Below are 20,582 nucleotides of genomic sequence, written 5' to 3'. Positions count from 1 at the left end.
AATATATAATACTATACTGTATATACTATCATATGTATTACAGTATAATATATTACAGTATATCATATATTACAGTATTATATAATATATATTATGTAGTTACATATATAAAAATATATATGGGCAGGCTCCATGGTATATCCTGTATAGTCCACAGTATCCAACAGTCTTCGTAAATAACCATCTCCCACTGCTAACAGCAGAAAGTAAAATACTCTAGAAAAAATAACGAGAAGCAAATATTGTAGTTGCTGAAGTGTTTACTAGTTTCCAAGCATTAAATATGTACACCGTGATCACTTTCGAACGGGCTTATCATGTTTTTAACCCAGTGATAAGATCAAAAAGTATTTTCTTAGCTTATATCTATATTTTCCACTTAACACACTTTATAAAATAAAATTGTTTCTATTAGATATGTGCTTATTTTGACTCTGGGCATTAATTTAACAACCTGCAACTTTTAAAGCAGAAGAGACGATTTGTTTCCATCTAGACCGACCATATCATCAGCATGGAGTCAGCTTCCCCCTGGACTATAACATCACGTCATCCTTCCAAAAGAGCTCCGGACAGTCTTTCTTTTACTTCAGTTCGTTTTTGTTTGTTCGTTGTTGAGACAGGGTCTCGCTCTATCACCCAGGCTGGAGTCCAGTGGTGCGATCTCAGCTTACTGCAACCTCCACCTCCCGGGCTCAAGTGATCCTCCCACCTCAGCCTCCCGAGCAGCTGGGACCACAGGCGTGCACCACAATGCCATGCTACTTTTCTGTATTTTTGGAAGAGGTGGGGTTTCACCATGTTGCTCAGGCTGGTCTCGAACTCCTGAGCTCAAGCAATCCACCTGCTGTGGCCTCCCAATGCTCTGGGATCACAGCCCTCATCTCGCTCTATCGCCAGGCTGGAGTACAGTGGTGCGATCTTGGCTCACTGCAACCTCCGCCTCCCAGGTTCAAGTGCTTCCCCTGCCTCAGCCTCCCGAGTAGCTGGGACTACAGGCATGCGCTACACCAAGGCCAGCTAGTTTTGTTTTTTGTTTTGTTTTTTTTCATATTTTAGTAGAGACGGGGTTTCACCATGTTGGCCAGGATGGTCTCCACCTCCTGACCTGATGATCCCCCCGCCTCAGCCTCCCAAAATCTCTAAGGCCTCCCTTTACACCTGTAAAGGATTACAGGCGTGAGCCACTGCGCCCGGCCATCTTTCTTTTAAATAGGGATTTGAGATTCTACGTTTTAAGTTTAGAGGAAAGTGAGGGTTAAAACTATTTTAGGAACCAAATTAAGAATGTGGATGTTGGGATGATGCCACATTGATTGTTGCAAACTGAGACAATGTTTTCCTGTAACACTTTAATAATCATTTTAAAGATCAATAGACCCGACACTGGCAAGCTTAAAATCCTACTGTGCTAACACGTGGCTCCTGAAGGTGTGCTGATGCCACTCAGCAAAACGGTACCAAGAGCCGGAAAGGGGCTTATATCTAGTAATTCCCTATTAACGACCTTGCCCTGAAGAAAGTCACAAAAAGCTTGGAAGAATGAGACAGAGGGATGATCAACCAAGTTTAACTTACAATCGCACCGTACTGGAAGTAGCAATAAGATCATTATTTTCTATGTGATATTTGACTTAGTTGATACATCCACTTGACAGACTCTTACACAGCCACTAGAAAGTATGAAATGTTGATTAATATAAGTAGAATATGAACTGTATCTATAAAGACACACTATCATTACAATTATAAATATTACATGAGAAAAAAAGCTGGAGGTAAATACATTAAAATTTAAAAAATGGGTATTAGTGGAATTGAATTAGGCATATCTTCCTCTTTGTAGCATGCAAACTTTATTAATATGTATAATTAATATTTTTTAAAGGGAGGGTTTCTGTCCTAAAGAATCCTGGAAGGAAAACTGTGGCTGGCCGCGCCCTGGGGACAGAGCATCAAGTACGTCAACGTCGAGACAGGGATGCTGGGGCTGCCCCTGAGCTCTCCCACGTCGCACAGTTCATCAGGAAGTCACGGACCAAGCTGTTAACAAGAACTGCATTTTCCTGCACTGCTGGAAGAACACACCAGGTGACCTCCCCATCCACTCCCTAACACCGAAGTCAAAATCACAACACAGCTAGATCCCAGCCTTCCAGACTTAGAGACATTACGAAGCAGAAACATTTACTTCTTTGAAAAAATGCACGGCCAGGCACGGTGGCTCATGTCTGTAATCCCAGCAATTTGGGAGGCCAAGGCAGGCAGATCACCTGAGGTGAGTTTGAGACCAGCTTGGCCAACATGGTGAAACCCCGTCTCTACTAAAAATACAAAAATTATCCGGACGTAGCAGTGGGCACCTGTAATCCCAGCTACCTGGGAGGCTGAGGCAGGAGAATCACTTGAACCCAGGAGGCAAAGGTTGCAGTGAGCCGAGATCAGTGAGCCAACAATCCAGCCTGGGTGACAAGAACAAAACTCCGTCTCAAAAGAAAAAACTACCATCTTCCATTGGCAGGTGGCTGTGAAGGGAAAAGCCAAAATTCCCAAACTCAAAGGTAAAGTAGAAATTCAGGCTAACGCTGACCTTGAGCCAGGCTTCCTGACAAAGATCGAAGCCTGTCGCCTTCTAACATTCTGCTCCAGCACACGTAACTTCATACTCCACCCCACAAGGTAGAGGCCGAAGAGAACAAATCATGGTGAGTGCTTTCCTAATGCTCCTGCAGGTCCCACAATGTCTGAGACACAGGCAGGTCACAGCCTCGTCCATCACCGCAGGGCCTGCCGGCGCAGACCGTGCCAATAACCTGCCGTTCGTGGACGCTGCGGGGACCCACAACGCTGGCCATGTTTAGTCCTCACCTGCAGACAGACTGAACGCAATGAGGATGCCCTCCTCTTCTAAAACTTTATTTCACTGTCCTTATTATGTTTTGACTTAGCATTTTCTCAAGTCCTATTTGGTCACAGAAGAACCTAAATACATAATTACAGATTAAGAGAAAAACTTGCCTGTCTCTTGAATGTATAACATTTTTCATTACTTGCTCATATTATATCTTTGAAGCTACACATACTATAAAAAAAAAGCCAAGCAAATAAATAAAAATACAGCTTCCCAGAAATAAGACCTCAGGCCCATTCTGTAAGCACACTATTCGAATAAAGCAAGAACAAGCCATCGGAAAAGTAAGGGTTGTGGCAGGAAACTAGTAGAACATTAGGACAGAATGTTTCCACACTTTGCAAGTGAAAACCGAAGGCTCGTGCTTCCAGGTGACCTCGGGAGTGCGTGAGGTGGGCTTGCCCCAGTCCATCCGGGGTCCCACGCACCTTAGCAATGTCATACCACTCAGCAACAAATTACCAATCAACACAACCACACAGACAACGTCAAGTTCGTTTTATTCTGCGAAAGAAACCAAACTCAAAAGGCTGCATCATGCATGATTCCATTTTACATAACATTCTGGAGAAGGCAAAACTATTGGGACAAAAAACAGATCAGTGGTGGGCAAGGCCTGGGGAAGGGTGGGAGGAAGTTCGCGGCAAAGGGAAGGAGGAGCTCTGTGCTCTGAACCCCGACGGTGACTCCGGTTTCATACGTGACTGTATGCATCTGTCACATAGCACATCAGACACATAGCACTGAACGCTGAAATGAGTGAATTTTCTTGTATGTAAATTATATCTTAGTAAACCCGATTTTACAATTTTTAAAGAAAAAAAAAATACGTATGGCCGTGCATGGTGGCTCACTCCTGTAATTCCAGCACTTTGGGAGTCTGAAGCGGGCAGATGACCTGGGGTCAGGAGTTCAAGACCAGCCTGGCCGACATGCTGAAACCCCGTCTCTACTAAAAATACAAAACTTAGCACTTAGCCGGGCATGGTGGTGGGCGCCTATAATCCCAGCTACTTGGGAGGCTGAGGTAGGAGAATCACTTTAACCCGGGAGGCAGAGGTTACAGTGAGTCGAGATCACGCCACTGCACTCCAGCCTGGGCGACAGAGTGAGACTCCATCTCAAAAGGAAAAAGAAAAACCACATACAACAGAAAAAGTGTTAACTCCAGTTTCCCTGCACATTCCTGAATATTCTCAGGGCTGGCCATCCCATGTGCCCAGTGCTGCCTGAACCCCCACACCCACCCCTACCAAAAGAAGGAATATTCTGAGTCTCAGTGAACCAAGACCGAAAGTCTAACAAGCTTCTATCCTTTAAGAAAACAAATTTCCAAAGAACACGACTTCCTGTAATTACTGACAGTGTCTGAAAGTCCTTTTCAAAATGACTAGCATGCTCTCCATTTTAAAGGTATAGTTGAGATGCAAATTCTGATCACCTACATAGACAATATCAATTTAACTTCTCAATTTCAGCTATTGTTCTGACTTTGTGTAAGGAAACCCCATTTAAACTTCATAACTCTATAAAGCATTCCCATGGCTCCCACCAGCTACTGTGATCTCCAGTTTTAAGTTCCAGAGATTAGATAAGGCCTCTATATAGTGGCTAATGAGCCTTAATGTGCTTTAGAAGTCAAGGCTTGAGACCAGCTTTTCAGAGTACACTTATTTTTCCAGCACAGTAGGTTTTCTTGCCAGGCAAGATTTGATTTCAAAATTGCACTAAGTTCTAGAAATTCAGGTTTCTTTCTTGCATGCTCCCACATTTCAGCAGAGTAACCCAGGCTCCCCACCCTCTAGGGCTGGGTAGAAGACAATCCACGGGGAAAACGTAGTCCCATTGCTGGGCTTTGCCCCCTGGGGCTGGGCAGATCCAACAGGGGGATTATTTTTAGTTGAAGCATTGTGGCAAGCTGTGTGTGTGTGTGTGTGTGTGTATGTGTGTGTGTGCACGCGCGCGCGCATGCTCAAGCTCTGCCTCCTGCTTTTGAACAATTCCCTAAAGTAATAATTTTCTTTTTATAAGAAAACCACAGCAACATATTTTATAAGAAAGCTATAGCAACATAGATGGCACTGGAGATCATTATATTAAGCGAAATAAGCCAGGCACAGAAAGACGAAGATCCCACGTTCTCACCCATGTAGGGGAGCTAAAGCAGTAGGTCTCATGGAGGTAGAGAGTGGAATGGTGGACACCCGCGGCCAAGTTACCAGGAAGGGAGGGAGGGATGAAGAGAAGCTGGTTAATGAGTACAAAATACAGTTAGCTAGAAGGAGTAAGTTCTAGCATTCAATAGTACAGTAGGGAAATTAGAGTTAATCATTTTATATATTTCAAAATAGCTAGAAGATGTATAATGTTCCTAACACAATAAAAGATAAACATGTGAGGTTCTGGATATCCTAATACACCGGGATTTGACCATACACACACTGAACACACAAATCAACCTCACACGAATCCCAAATATGTACAATTAAGATACAGCAATTAATTCTTTAAAAAAAAGAAAACTGTCTCCAAGTAGCCTAGACGGATTTTTCTACACTGAGAACCTTCCCTTGTATAAATCAGAAAAAGGAGCTGTGAGAGCTGCTAAGGGGGTGCCACTGGCAAGAAGTCTGTGGACCCTGAGTTGAGGCAGCGTCACGGCGCAGCTGAGTGGTTGCAGCCCGGTGGAGGCTGCGGATTTTGGGAAGCTCAGCTTTAATGGAATTCTCAGATGGAAGCTTCTTTCAGGTTTGCCATCAAATGGTGACTATCACAATATTTTAGGTCTAAAAATTATATGTCTCATTTGAGGTCAGGAGTTCAAGACCAGCCTGGCCAACATGGTGAAACCCTGTTTCTACTAAAAATACAAAAATCAGCTGGGTGTGGTGGCAGATGCCTGTAATCCCAACTACTTGGGATGCTGAGGCACGAGAATCGCTTGAACCTAGGAGGCAGAGGTTACAGCGAGCCAAGATAGTGCCACTGCACTCCAGCCTGGGCAACAGAGCAAGACTGACTCTGTCTCAAAAAAAATAAAAATAAAAAATTGTATGTCTTCTATCTGATATAACCCTGAGCAAATCATACAGCAGGAAATGTTCTAAAGTTTTAAATAAAAACCATGATACAAAATTCTATTTACAGTATTATCTCAAATGCATTAGAGAAAGAGAAAATAAACAGGAGAAGTGGAAACATAAATACACAAAAATCTTAAGTATTTTTGGAATAATGAAGCTAAACAAGATTGTCCTAAACTTTCTTTACAATACAGAGATGTTTAATTAGGTAAGATACAAGTTTAACATTATATTTTGTTAGAAACACTAATGTACTTTAGCAAACATGTGGTGCAGCATTTGGGGGTTTCATTTACTTGTTTGTTTGGTAAACCTGAGACACTAACATGCACTAGTTTTGTTGTTGTTGTTTTTGAGGCAAGATCTCAGTCTGTCGCCCAGGCTGGAGTGCAGTGGCTTTATCTCGGCTCACTGCAACCTTCACATCCTGGGTTCAAGTGATTCTCATGCCTCAGCCTCTCGAGTAGCTGGAATTACAGGCATACACCACCACGCCTAGCTAATTTTTTGTATTTTCAGTAGAGATGAGGTTTTGCCATGTTGCCCAAGCTGGTCTTGAACTACTAAGCTCAGGTAATCTGCCCACAATGGCCTCCCAAAGTGCTGGGATTACAGGCGTGGACCACCACACCCAGCCTATGCACTAGTTTTAAAATTCAGAGGATTAAATTTGCTCTACATCATATAAAGAAATGTGTAGGCTGGGCGCAATGGCTCATGCCTGTAATCCCAGGACTTGGGGAGGCGGAGGCAGGTGGATCACTCTAGTGAGAGGTCAGGAGTCAGACAGCAGCCAGGCCAACATGGTGAAACCCCATCTCTACTAAAAAAAAGTACACAAAAAATTAGCCGTGTGTGGTGGCACATGCCTGTAATCCCAGCTACACAGGAGGCTGAGGCATGAGAATCCCTTGAACCCAGGAGGTGAAGCTTGCAGTGAGCCGAGATCACACCACTGCACTCCAGCCAGGGTGACAAAGCGAGACTCCATCTCAAAGAAAAAAAAAAAAAGAAAGAAAAGAAATGTGTAAACATGCCCAAGAAAATCAGTCAACTGGCAAAAATGAACTGTTGATTTTTTTTTCTTACTCATCTTTCCTTCTGATTCACTTCATTCTCCTACTAAATACCTTCCTTGCAGGATTCTAATCAGGACATAGATTGAAATCCAAACCCTTTAGTTCATTTTTTTAATAATTATTTTTTCCTCAGGTCTCACAATCTGTTTTTTTTGTTTTTTGTTTTTTTGTTTTTTTTTTTTGAGAAGCCTCCCAAGTAGCTGGAACCACAGGCACATGCCACTACACCCGGCTAAGTTTTTGTATTTTCAGTAGAGATGAGGTCTCACCATGTTGGCCAGGCTGGTCTTGACCTCCCGAGCTCGAGCAATCCGCCCACCTCAGCCTCCCAGAGTACTGGGATTACAGGCGTGAGCCACCGCGCCCAGCCTTCATCTTTATTTCTTTAAAGAAACACTTAAATGGTGCTTCTCTTCATGTACTCCTCTAAGCACTGTATATGACTCAATTCACCTAAGTAATTCTTCAGCTTGGTATTCAGAGCATGCTGACTTGGTTTCCACCTTGGACCAGCCTTTCATACCTTTCCAATGGGTCTGTCATGTGGCCTTAAGAACATCCTCAAAGGGATCTCTCGTCTCGTTCATCTCTTCCTGAGACACAATCCTCCCACCCCCACTCCCAAAATCTACTTGTCAAAAGTCCAGACAAGCTCTAATCCTACCTGCATTAAACCTTCCCGAAGACTCCCGGTCAGAACTATTCCTACCCACTCCTCGCTCTGGTACTGGAGGTACAACCATTTCTGAAGCGTATAAACTCTCATAGGAATTAAACCTACTAGTTTACATCATCCTTCTCTAGTTTCCTCTCCTCATGCGGCCTGGCTCTGTGTTCTACGTAATAGATGTGGCGCAACATGTCATGCTTTGTAAATACACTCATTTAATCTATAAAATAAAGATAGGCCATAGTCAAAGGGCCGTTTTCACCAGTGCCAACCATGTACAGAACATCATATGCTGCCCCATGCCATTCTTTATTACCAAAATTGTTATAAATGGCCACATTATAAAATAATTACCATTTCCTGAGCATTTTCTGTGTGCCAAGTACCATGTAAGCACTTCACATGCCTTCTAAGTTCACATATTCCCCCCAGATTACTCTTTAGCAGAAAAACTTGCCTTATTGTCCAGGTCTATGATAATGTTCTCATATTACGGAGGATTCACCACTTTGTAAAAAACAATATACTATTTGAGGGAGACACATTAACCAGAACTAATTCAATTAGGGTAGTTTTTGATGTTTATAGAAATCATATGATAAACTATCAAAAAAAATGGGATGGGGAGACAAAGAAATTTAACATGGATAGATGAATTATTCCTAGGGAATGACTTTACAATTGTCACTGCCAGGAAATTTATAAATTAGCTATAGAAAGATTCTTTAAAAGAAAAAACTGGCCGGGCGCGGTGGCTCAAGCCTGTAATCCCAGTACTTTGGGAGGCCGAGACGGGCGGATCACGAGGTCAGGAGATCGAGACCATCCTGGCTAACACGGTGAAACCCCGTCTCTACTAAGAAATACAAAAAACTAGCCGGGCGAGGTGGCGGGCGCCTGTAGTCCCAGCTACTCGGGAGGCTGAGGCCGGAGAATGGCGTGAACCCGGGAGGCGGAGCTTGCAGTGAGCTGAGATCCGGCCACTGCACTCCAGCTTGGGCTACACAGTGAGACTCCGTCTCAAAAAAAAAAAACTCAAGCCTGTAATCCCAGCACTTTGGGAGGCCGAGACGGGCGGATCACGAGGTCAGGAGATCGAGACCATCCTGGCTGACACGGTGAAACCCCGTCTCTACTAAAAAATACAAAAAACTAGCCGGGCGCGGTGGCGGGCGCCTGTAGTCCCAACTACTCGGGAGGCTGAGGCAGGAGAATGGCGGGAACCCGGGGGGCGGAGCTTGCAGTGAGCTGAGATCCGGCCACTGCACTCCAGCCTGGGCGGCAGAGCGAGACTCCGTCTCAAAAAAAAAAAAACAAAAAACAAAAAAAGAAAAAACAACACCACAGCAAGTTGCCGTGCGATGGAATCACAAGTTACAAGAGGAAAAAACACCTAAATGTTTGAGAATTAGTCTTTGAGGCTGGGAATAAAATGTGCAGTGCCAGCATTCTAGATGGGTTCAAAAAGCCCTGCATAGCAAACATCTCCAGGAGGCAAAGGTAACGTGGTCTGGGAACTCTGTCTAGAGAGACTCAAAAAGTGACTGTAATGAAGACAAACGTGCTGAAGTTGGAGATATCAGCCCAGAGTTTGAACAAAAGCATTCTGTGAAATGTGAAAGTAGAAATATTATAATAATAGATCACTTATTCGTATTTCAATCACATTATATAACTAAATGCTTTCCTTAAAAACTAAACTCATGGCTAGGCGCAGTGGCTCATGCCTTGGGAGGCTGAGGCTCAAGAATCGCTTGAACTTAGGAGGCGGAGGTTGCAGTGAGCCAAGATCACACCACTGAACTCCAGCCTGGGTGACAGAGCGAGACTCTATCTCAAAAAAAAACACAAAAAACAAAAACAAAAAAACCCCTAAACTCTTGCAGGTCACAGTGGCTCACGCCTGTAATCCCAGCACTTCGAGAGGCCAAGATCAGGAGTTTGAGACCAGCCTGGCTAACATGGTGAAACCCTCTCTCTACTAAAAATGCAAAAATTAGCTGGGTGTGGTGGTGCACACGTAACCCCAGCTACTCCGCAGGCTGAGACATGAGAATCGCTTGAATCCAGGAGGTGGAGGCTGCAATGAGCCGAGATCACACCACTGCACTCCAGCCTGAGTCAACTGAGTGACTCTGTCTCAAAAATATAAAAAATAAAACTAAATTCATGTGAAAGAAACTTCTCTGCCAAGACCAGGCCTGGAGAGCGTCTGTACTCTTCAGAAGCAACTCCTCTTGCAGCACCCGCAACTGAGTAAGAACAGAAACGGGTGTCACTGGGAACTCATTAGGAGACCTCATGTCTCTTTAAAGGCCCTTCAACTTCATACAAACTCCACCATATCAGGAGATAGAGGATAATATATTAGAAAGAGATAAGAAGTTGAAAAACAATCGTCTCCTTGTGTTCTGTTGCCACACCCATTTGTTTAACGAATTTTTAGCAAACTGAGAAATTTAACAATTTAAAGAAATGTTAGAGTCAGAGAGACCTAAAACCTCCATCTTCTGTATTTGACCCAAATCTGAGAGCAGCAACCGACCAGAGAACACACACAGCCTCTTTGGTTTGCTTCCAAATTCTCAGCTAGAATATCAACAGAGCAACAACGTAAAATTGCAGATCTCAGAACACAAAATATCAAGGAAAGATACTGGGAATAAGGACTCTTTTAGTTTTAGGTAAATTTGCATAAACCTTCTAGCAGTAAGTGCAGCCTTTGAAAAGACAAGGGTATGCCTCGGGATTCTTCAACAGGGCGGGGCCTGTGCGTCGGCACAGGAGCTCCAGGAGCGGGATGCCTGGAAAGAGGGCCAAGCCACAGGGGCTGCTCCCAGCTCCACCTGGAGGGACCACTCACCTCCCCAGGCTCATCCCACTGTGCAAACAACCCTCACGAGGATTTCTCTTTTTTAAAGTAAAGTTGTTGGAAAGGCTACATGCAACTGAAAAGTTTTCTTTTTGATGATTTAAGCTTTTTTGCTCAATTATATATGAGAATAATAATATAATCTCTCATTTGATAAGATGACAAAATAGTATTAGCAGCCCAGAAAACCTATTTTTGCTAAAACTGTTAATGCCTCTAAAATACAACATTGTCACCAGAATCCCCAGTGGCCTCGTGGACAAGGCACTGGTCTCCTAAAACAGAACATTGTCACACTAGTCTGATGAGAACCCAGTATAGAGGGCGTTTTGAGGACCACATTTCCTATCACATAAAATAAAATCCTGCCCTTGAAGATGCAAAATGCCCACACCTGCCACTGCCCTGTATCCTCCGGAGAGGCTGGGAGACAACGTCTCAGGCCCCAGTGCCCTTCACTCACCTGAATGTGCATGGCGCCCTCTACTGCTTCTTGGATATTGGGGCAGCCACTGATGAGGGACAGTTGCTCTTCGGCACTCAGGGAGCCTTTCAGAGCACCTGCCTGCTCCAGCAACTTCATCTCCTTTCTGGAAAGGCAGAGAGAAGGATCACTGTTGAGTATTCAATACCGCATTTAAAAACAAATAAATCTCAACATCAGGAATCATCAGGGAAATGCAAAGCAGAACCACAGCGAGATACCACCTCACACCCATTAGGGGCCACCAAAAATAGAAACTAGCAATTGTTGGCAAGGATGTGGAGAAACTGGAACCATTGTGCACTGCTGGTGAGACTGTGAAATACTGCAACCGCTACGGAAAACAGATATGGCAGGTCCCAAAAACACAATCACAGTGTGATCCAGCAACTCCACTTCTGGGTCTAAACCGAAAATAATGCAAAGCAGGGTCTGTAAGAGGTTTTTGTACACCCATGTGCACAGCAGCATTATTCACAATAGCCAAGAGCTAGAAGCAACATAAGCATCCATCAATAGATGAGCAGATAAACAAAATGTGGCACATACACACAACAGAATATTATTCAGCAGTAAAGAGGAAGGAAATTCTGTCACATGCTACAAAATGGATGAACGTTGAGGACATTATGCTGAGTGAAATAAGCCAGTCACAAAGGAAAAATACTGTGTGATTCCACCTAGAAGAGGTATCTAGAGCAGTCAAAATAATAGAAGCAGACCAGGCCAGGTGGCTCACTCCTGTAATCCCAGCACTTTGGGAGGCCGAGGTGGATGGATCATTTGAGGTCAGCAGTTCAAGACCAGCCTGGCCAACATGGTGAAACCCCGTCTCTACTAAAAATACAAAAAAATAGCTGGGCGTGGTGCCATGCACCTGTAATCCCAGCTACTCTGGAGGCTGAGGCAGAAGAATCGCTTGAACCCGGGAGGCAGAGGTTGCAGTGAGCTATGGTCGCACCACTGCACTCCAGCCTGAGCAACAGAGTGAGACTCTGTCTCAAAAAACTAATAACAGAGACAGAACTAGAATGTTGGTAGCTGCCAGGGGCTGGGGGTTGAGGAATGGGGAGTTAAGGTTTAATGGGCACAGAGTTTCAATTTGAGAAGATGAAAACATTCTGGAGATGAATGATGGTGATGGTAGCACAATCATGTAAATATGCATAATACACTCAAAACATTAAGGTAAATTTTATTCTATACACTTTACCACAATTTAAAATCTTAATTACTTATTTTAAAATGAAACAATCCTCATGGCAGGGGGCAGGGTGGGGGGCAGGGTCGGGGGCATGCTGGAAACCAGTGGTTCTTAATCCTCTCCCTTGGGTCAGTCCCCTGGGATGGAAGGATTGGAAGAAGGTACCTTACAGCAGAGTGGGCTTTGTGGCGTGTGATCTGTGTGGTCTCCCGGGCCACCATGCTCAGAAGGGCCTGTGCTGGGTTTACTGCTCTGCTGTTAGCATCTTACAATTCTTTTTTTTTTTTTTTTTTTTTTTTTTTTGAGACGGAGTCTCGCTCTGCCGCCCAGGCTGGAGTGCAGTGGCCGGATCTCAGCTCACTGCAAGCTCCGCCTCCCGGGTTCACGCCATTCTCCTGCCTCAGCCTCCCGAGTAGCTGGGACTACAGGCGCCGCCACCTCGCCCGGCTAGTTTTTTGTATTTTTAAAGTAGAGATGGGGTTTCACCGTGTCAGCCAGGATGGTCTCGATCTCCTGACCTCGTGATCCGCCCGTCTCGGCCTCCCAAAGTGCTGGAATTACAGGCTTGAGCCACCGCGCCCGGCCGCATCTTACAATTCTTAATATATTTTTGCTTTTGGGTTTTGTTTTGTTGTTGTCATTGTTGTTGTTGTTTAGATTTTTTGTTTGGTTTGGTTTGGTTTTTGAGACAGGATCCTGCTCTATCACCCAGGCTGGAGTGCAGTGGCACAATCATGACTCGCCATAGCCTTGACCTCCCGGGATCAAGTGATCCTCCCACTTCAGCCTCCCAAGTAGCGGATACTACACAGGCACACCACCGCGCCTGACTCATTTTTTATATTTTTTGGTAGAGACGGGGTTTTGCCATGTTGCCCAGGCTGATCTCTAACTCCTGGGCTCAAGTGATCCTCCTGCCTTGGCCTCCCAAAGTGCTGGGATTATAGGCATGAGTCACAGCACCTGGCCCTAAGTTTTTTTTTAAAGGAAGGAGAGAATCTTTGAGAAGTTTTTCTCATATAAGTAATTTGGAAGATTCATAATATATCAGCTTAAAAAAAAATCTACCTATCTTAAAATAGGGCCACAAAACAGCTATCTTGTTTTGGAGAATTATAAGGACAAACATACTGATCCCTGCTCAGATCTTATCATCCACAAAACAACTCAGTGTTAAGTACCAAATATCCTGGACCACCATCCCCAGTGAGCCCGCATTTTTAAAATTCCATATAGAACAAATTCCTTGAATTAGAGGCTTATAAAGTTAGTGAGGCCAGCCACAGTGGCTCACGCCTGTAATTCCAGCACTTTGGGAGGCCAAGGCAGGCGGGTCACTTGAGGACGGGTTTGAGACCACCCTGGGCAACATGGTGAAACCTCATCTCTACAAAAAATACAAAAACTAGCTGGGCATGATGGTGCACACCTGTAGTCTCAGCCACTCGGGAGGCTGAGGTGGGAGAATCACTTGAGCCCAGGAGGTGGGGGCTGTAGTGAGCCATGATTGTGCCACGGTACTCCAACGTGGGGACAGAGTGAGACCCTGTCTCAAAAAACAAACAAGTGAAAAACAAAAAATAAGTTAGTTAGTGAAAAATATACAAAACAAAATATGTGTCTTGGCCAGTTCATCTGGAAGTTTATTAGTTGCATAGGGTACTGTGAGGTGTCTTAGCAACAGATTAGAAATTTAAGATTTCTAAGGTAGATACCTAAAATCAAAAAATAACTGGTCCAAGGTAAGTGCCAGCAAATACATATTTGAAACATCATGGAGGGAAATATAACAAAAAGGGTCATGAGGAAAGGTTCCTCTATTAAGGTAAAATGGAAATGCAGACGCTCACGGGTCCTACAGGGTCCTGCGATTCTGCGTCAACAGCACTCAGCACGCTTCCCTGAACGCAGACTGTGCCTCTTAAGCGGCATTATTCAGGAACAAAGAGCACCACGCGATCCAAAGCTCATTTGTCATCCACTGTGTAGTACGTTTTGATCCATCTTTGAAAATGTTGAGTGACACAACTCTGTAAACATACTACAAAACCACTGAACTGGACGCGTCAAATGAGTCAGCTGTGTGACATGTAAATTTATCTCAATAAAGCAGTAGCATTAGTATCTTATTGCGACTGTAACAAATTATCACAAACAGTGGCTTAAACAATACAAATATATTATCTTACAGTTCTGAAGGTCAGAAATCCCAAGTAGACTAACATCAAAGTGTCTGCAGGGAACGCACTCCTTCCGGAGGTTTCAGGGAGAATGTGTTCCTGGCCTGCCCCAGCTTCTAGAGGCTGCCTGCATCCGTGGCTATGACCCTTTCCCCCTCCACAGCCAGCCACCCCTGCCCCACCTGTTTCTGTCATCATGTCTCCTTCCTCCCTTTATCCCTCTAAGGACCCATGCGATTACATCAGGCCAAGCCAGCTATTCCAGGACAATCTCCCCATCTTGCCATTCTTAATTCAATTACATCTGCAACGTCTGTTTTGCCATATGAGGTTCTGGCTCATCCAAAGTTGCGCCAAAAATCTGGACATCTAACTGTGTTTGCAGGTATGTTGTTCTGGGGATGATACGCAATTTGCTCCTGCCAGGCACTTGGGGGCGCTACCAACCAAGGAACCAACCTGAATTCTTGGCTTGGGGGTTTTTCAGATGACACAGGTAGTATGAATTTGAGCTCTGAAACTTTGAGGATCGCTCTATGGTTACAAATTCTCAAAGAAACTCTTCCTCCCCTCCACTCGGAGTCAATGCCCCCACCGGTGACCCTCCACTTAGGGGATCCAAGTTATTTTTTTTGCCAATGATGTAGCCCTTAGAGAACTCTAGCTTCTGTCAGGGGTCTCCAATTTGACTCCCATCTTGCACAGACTCAGGTTGGCTGTTACAATGGAAGCTCTAGATTAGCAAGACTAACTGGCAAACACCCTTCGAGCAGCCGCCCCCTGTGGCTGTCAAGCACCCCTTGGAACTGGTGCTCCAGAGGTAGGCCTCTGAAATTCTCCATTACTTTTCTGCCATGTGAGTTTACTACCATGACTTCCATGGACTGGACCCCACGTGGGAATCTGGGCCAATGGCAGAGGCCCATGGGCAGCTGGTGGTGGCTGCAGTAACCAGCCCAAAGGAAGCCTGAGCCCTGTAGCGACAGGGCGGTCAGAAATGCAGACCCCAGGCCAGGCGCGGTGGCTCACGCCTGTAATCCCAGCACTTTGGGAGGCCGAGGCAGGCAGATTACCTGAGCTCAGGAGTTTGAGACCAGCCTGGCAAACACGGTGAAACCCTGATTCTACTAAAAATACAAAAATTAGCCAGGTGTGGTTGCACACCCCTGTAATCCCAGCTACTTAGGAGGCTGAGGCAGGAGAATCACTTGAACCTGGGAGGTGGAAGTTTCAGTGAGCTGAGATCACGCCACTGCACTCCAGCCTGGGCGACAGAGCTAGACTCTGTCTCAAAAACGAGGAAGAAGAAGAAGAAGAGAAAGAAATGCAGACGTCCACAGTGGGCAGACTGGTTGAGGGCAGGAAGGAGCAACAGAAACACAGCCGGTAGTGGAGTCACCATGACTGCAGGCCATAAAAAGGCAGGACCTTAGGAAAGGACACAGCCGCCCTATAGCTGCCGTGAGCTGCCAGAGCCACTGTCTGACTGTCAGAGGCTCAGGTGTCCCCTGAACAATGTCTGTTTCTGCGACAAAGATGCAGCCGCAGATGGTGTCCTGTATCTTACTCCCTCGCCTGGTATCACAATCAGCCCTCATGGAGAGAGAAATCAGAGTACCGTCTTTTAGAGCCTGAAAGGGCCTAGCGCAGACTTTCTTTGGAGATTACAACACATTTGAATTTTTCAGTTTTTAACTGTACGATTTATATAAGTTTGACCTGCAGCAGTGGCTAAGCCTAGGAGTCAACATTGGTAAAAGACAACCACACTGCCCATAAATACAACCAGAAGAAAAACAGTCATATGGCAGAAAAGCGATTTGTAGCTACCAAACAGAAACTCGCTTCAGTTTAATTGAAAGTTTTCGGTGTTACAGAGGAGTAAGTGAGATGTTTCATACTGTGCCTGTTGCTTTTCTAAGACTATTTCCTTTTCATAATGTATTTAAGAAATTTTAAATGTAGAAAGAATAATAAACATCCTTATATCTCCACCCTCCAGAACTAACCAACGCCAATCCTCTTTGCACTTTTTAAGGAAGCAAAACCTAAATGAATCTCTTGGCGCCACCATCCCAGTCTCACCCAACCATCTTTCCACCGAACACACACAGGGTCTCTCGATGCCAAGGCCTGGGAGCATAGTGAGTAACCGTTGCGTCCTTCAGGAAACTATGTCTCAGCACCTGATGTGCTCAAAGCACCTGCTCCAAGCCTTAGGAGGCCACCTGTGTGTCTTCAAACCTTTCCACTAATCCAAAGCAAACTTTTGACCTTTTTTCCCAAAAGTACTGAGTGAGATTAGACAGATAACGGGAGAACAGGAGTCTCTTGTTCCTCGATCCTCCAGGGACCACCCCGGAATGAGAACATCCCATGGAGACAGCAAGCAGTGGCAAGAAAAGCCACCACCATTGGCCTCTTGCAGAGCAGACTCAGGCTGAGGAATGTGCAGTGGTGGTTCTGCCTCAGGCCCTTCCTCCCTGGGCAGCACGCACAGGTAAGACAGAGAACCTGGGCATGAGGGAGAGACACGGTCACACATTAACCCATTAGCCGACTGCAAACTCCAGGACCCTGCTGTGTGGTCCCGAGGGACCTCCAGTGAAAGCTGCAGAGGAGCTTCCCTACATCTGCAGACAGACCCCTGTGTTCTCTTCAGGGCCAACAAATCCACGTGCCACAAATCAAACCCAGCCTTTTGGCAACGTTTTGTCCCAGTTAGGTTAACTCCAATTTTTTTTTATTCTTTTGGAAGAACTTCTGACTCAAGCTTTGTGGAAGACATACATAAACACCTAGAAAAGATGTGCCAATCAACCGGGATTTTCAAATGCCACACACATACCAGGCTGTGGCACTGCCACACTTAACAGTTAACGTCAGGTTAGAGGCACCCGTAAAAGGCTGCAATGTGCAGGTCGACCTCTAGAGGTCAGCCTAACACTGGGACTCAAAATACTGGCTGCTACTCAGCAAAGTTAAATTTTTACTTAAAATTAGAGAAAAGGAAATGTTAAAAATTCTCAAGGTAGGACAGGGTATGGGTGATTTCAATTTTTTTTAATGCTTCCATTTTTGAAGTGTACTCAAAAGGAGCATGTATTTATTGTTTAAAAAGACTGAAGAAATTGGAACCTTCGTGCACTGCTGACGGGAATGTGAAAACGGCACAGCTGCTGTGGAAAACGTACGGTGGTAACTCAAAAAGTTAAAAATAGAGCCACCATATGATCCAGGAACCCCACTGCTGTACATATTTCCAAAAGAACTGAGGCGGGATGGCAAAGAGAGATTTGCACAGTCATGTTCATAGCATTGTTGTCAACAACAGAACAAAGAAGCAATCCAAAGTCCACCAATAAAGGGAGGGATAAACAAAACATGGTTTCACACCTATGGTGGAATCTTATTCGGCCCCACAGGGGAAGGAATCCTATCATATGTCATATGCCAGGCTGGAGTGCAGTGGTGCAATCTCAGCTCTCTACAACCTCCACCTCCTGCCTCAGCTTCCCAAAGAGCTGGGACTACAGGAATGCGCCACCACACCCAAGAGATTTTTGTATTTTTTAGTAGAGACGGGTTTTCACTATATGTTGGCCAGGCTGGTCTCGAACTCCTGACCTCAGGGGATCCACCTGCCTTGGCCTCCCAAAGTGCTGGGATTACAAGTGTGACCCACCGCGCCCGGCCTAGGATGAATCTTTTACTTAACATTATGCTTAAGTGAAATAAGCCAGACACAAAAGGACAGATGCCATATGACTCCACTTACAAGAGGTCCCCAGAGCAGTCAAACTCATGGAGATAGAAAGCAGAATGGTGGATGCCAGGGGCTGGCGGAGGCATGAAAGGAGAGTTGTTTAACAGGCACAGAGTTCGGTTTTACAAGATGAAAGAGCTCTGCAGACTGATTGCACAACCATGTGATTGTACTTAATGCTACTCAACTATTAAACACATTAAAATGGCAAAGATGAGGCCGGGCATGGTGGCTCAGGCCTGTAATCCCAGCACTTTGGGAGGCCGAGGTGGGTGGATCACGAGGTCAGGAGATCGAGACCATCCTGGCCAACATGGTGAAATCCCATTTCTGCTAAAAATACAAAAAAAATTAGCTGGGTGTGCTTGTGTGCTTGTTCTTACTTTGTCCTTGTTTTGCTGTATAATGTTGAAGTGAAAGATTATCCTCATAATGAATTTCCAAGACTAATATTTACATTTACCATTTTTTAATGATGGAGAAAAAGTTATCTTACTTTGATAAGTTTGGCATACGACCTATCACATTTTTGCTGCTTTTGGTCACAGTTCTGTCTCTAGACTACTAGCAATAGACACATGCCATGAGTAACCTAACTACTTTAACACAGTGGTGTGAAGTGCTGCAGAAAATAACTCCTAGACAGCAAACCAGTGTTTTGTGACATGTTAGAGAGAATGACAGAACTTTCTGTAGCTTTTTTTTTTTTTTTGAGATGGAGTCTCACTGGGTCACCTAGGCAGGAGTGCAGTGGTGTGATCTCAGCTCACGGCAACCTTCACCTCCAGGGTCCTAAGAGACTCTCCTGCCTCAACCTCCCAAATAGCTGGGATTACTGGCGTGCGCCACCACACCCGGCTAATTTGGTATTTTCAGTAGAGTCAGGGTTTCACCACGTTGGCCAGGCTCGTCTCAAACTCCTGACCTCAGGTGATCCACCTGCCTCGGCCTCCCAAAGTGCTGGGATTACAGGTGTGAGACACTGCACCCGACCTGTAGCATAACTATTCTGTTGTGCTGTTAAGTTACAGGGCTTTGACTCCTAGGTCTGAAAAAGGTGCCAATCCCTGATAAATCTTGAGCGCTGACACCAGTGGAAGCCTTGTCTTTAGACCCAGGAGAAGGTGACGTTCACCAAACACATGGCCACAAATCAAAACCATTCAGTCCCTCTAGGCCCAGGTACCACTGAGGAAGAGGTGGGTGTGTGTGATTGTAACGGCCAATTTTGAGGGGTAAGATTAATCAGAGTATTTCTATAAATTAAACATTAATATCAAAAGCACACTGGCCTAATGGAAGGCCAGTGTCTAGGCCCGTGTGTCAGAATAACAGGGTTTTCTTGGAGCACTGATCTGCTCTTTAATATAAAATTACAAAAGGTTATAAAAAGTTTATGGAAATCTCACCTTATGGTCCAACTGATTAGATTTATTTATAAAGTTTTATTGAAATTAGCATTAACATTAATAATACACCACACAAAGGTAAAATTTGGTTTTCTCTTTTGAACAAAATTTTCACGTAAGAGATAAGAGATTTTTATTTACCTTTTCAGTAAAACCACAGAAGAAAAAAATAGAGGGAAGGAGAAAGACAGATTTAGCTGGCCTCATGCTGTCTTTATTAGGTCTTAATGTTTAGGAAACCGAGTCTCCTATCAAAGAGAAAATATTTTTGTATTATAATTTTGGCCAAATGAATAACTGTTCTATAGTAACCTGTGATCCTATTTTGTGATATCAAGTGTCTTAAACCTTTGATATTTGACAGACTTCCCAAAAGCAAAATATCAAGTTCTAAATTATCTGACCTTGTCTATGGCCATACCACCCTGAACGCACCCGATCTCGTCTAAATTATCTGACCTTAAACTAACTTTTTCAGATATTAGTTTCCCTGAAGTCCAAGAGAGACATATTAGGCTTATTAGTTATGTCAGAATTATTCAAGCTGGGCATGGCGGCTCTTGCCTGTAATTGCAGCACTTTGGGAAGACAAGATGGGTAGATTGCTTGAGCCCAGGAGTAAAGAGACCAGCCTGGACAACATGGCAAAACCCCATCTCTACCCAAAAAATACAAAAATTATCTGGGTGTGATGGTGCATGCCTGTAGTCTCAGCTACCCTGGAGGCTGAGGTTGGAGAATCGCTTGAGCCCAGGGGGCAGAGATTGTAGTGAGCCAAGATCGCACCAGTGCACTCCAGCCTGGGCAACAGAACAAGATCCTGTCTCAAAAAAAAAAAAAAAAAAAAATGTGGCCGGGTGTGGTGGCTCACGCCTGTAATCCCAACACTTTGGGAGGCCGAGGTGGGTAGATCACGAGGTCAGG

The 20,582-nt window shown here is 44.7% G+C and overlaps 1 protein-coding gene across 20 annotated transcripts in view; it reads right to left on the bottom strand.

Annotated features, from left to right (window-relative positions):
- The window catches only part of CRYL1 (crystallin lambda 1), a 172,930-nt gene that overhangs the window by 99,018 nt on the left and 53,330 nt on the right, over positions 1-20,582 (bottom strand). For all 20 annotated transcript variants that reach the window (XR_012426712.1, XM_065532941.2, XM_074021665.1 and 17 more), the window contains one exon: positions 11,079-11,205. Coding sequence is in view for 19 of the 20 variants with exons in the window: in XM_065532941.2 (XP_065389013.1) it covers positions 11,079-11,205 (127 nt within the window). In the remaining variant the exon portion in view is untranslated. The remainder of the gene's footprint in view (positions 1-11,078; positions 11,206-20,582) is intronic.

The sequence above is a fragment of the Macaca fascicularis genome, chromosome 17 (genome assembly GCF_037993035.2).
Source record: "Macaca fascicularis isolate 582-1 chromosome 17, T2T-MFA8v1.1".
Taxonomy (NCBI): domain Eukaryota; kingdom Metazoa; phylum Chordata; class Mammalia; order Primates; family Cercopithecidae; genus Macaca; species Macaca fascicularis.
Note: the sequence above shows the minus strand (reverse complement) of the source record. Positions and strands in the feature narration are given on the sequence as shown.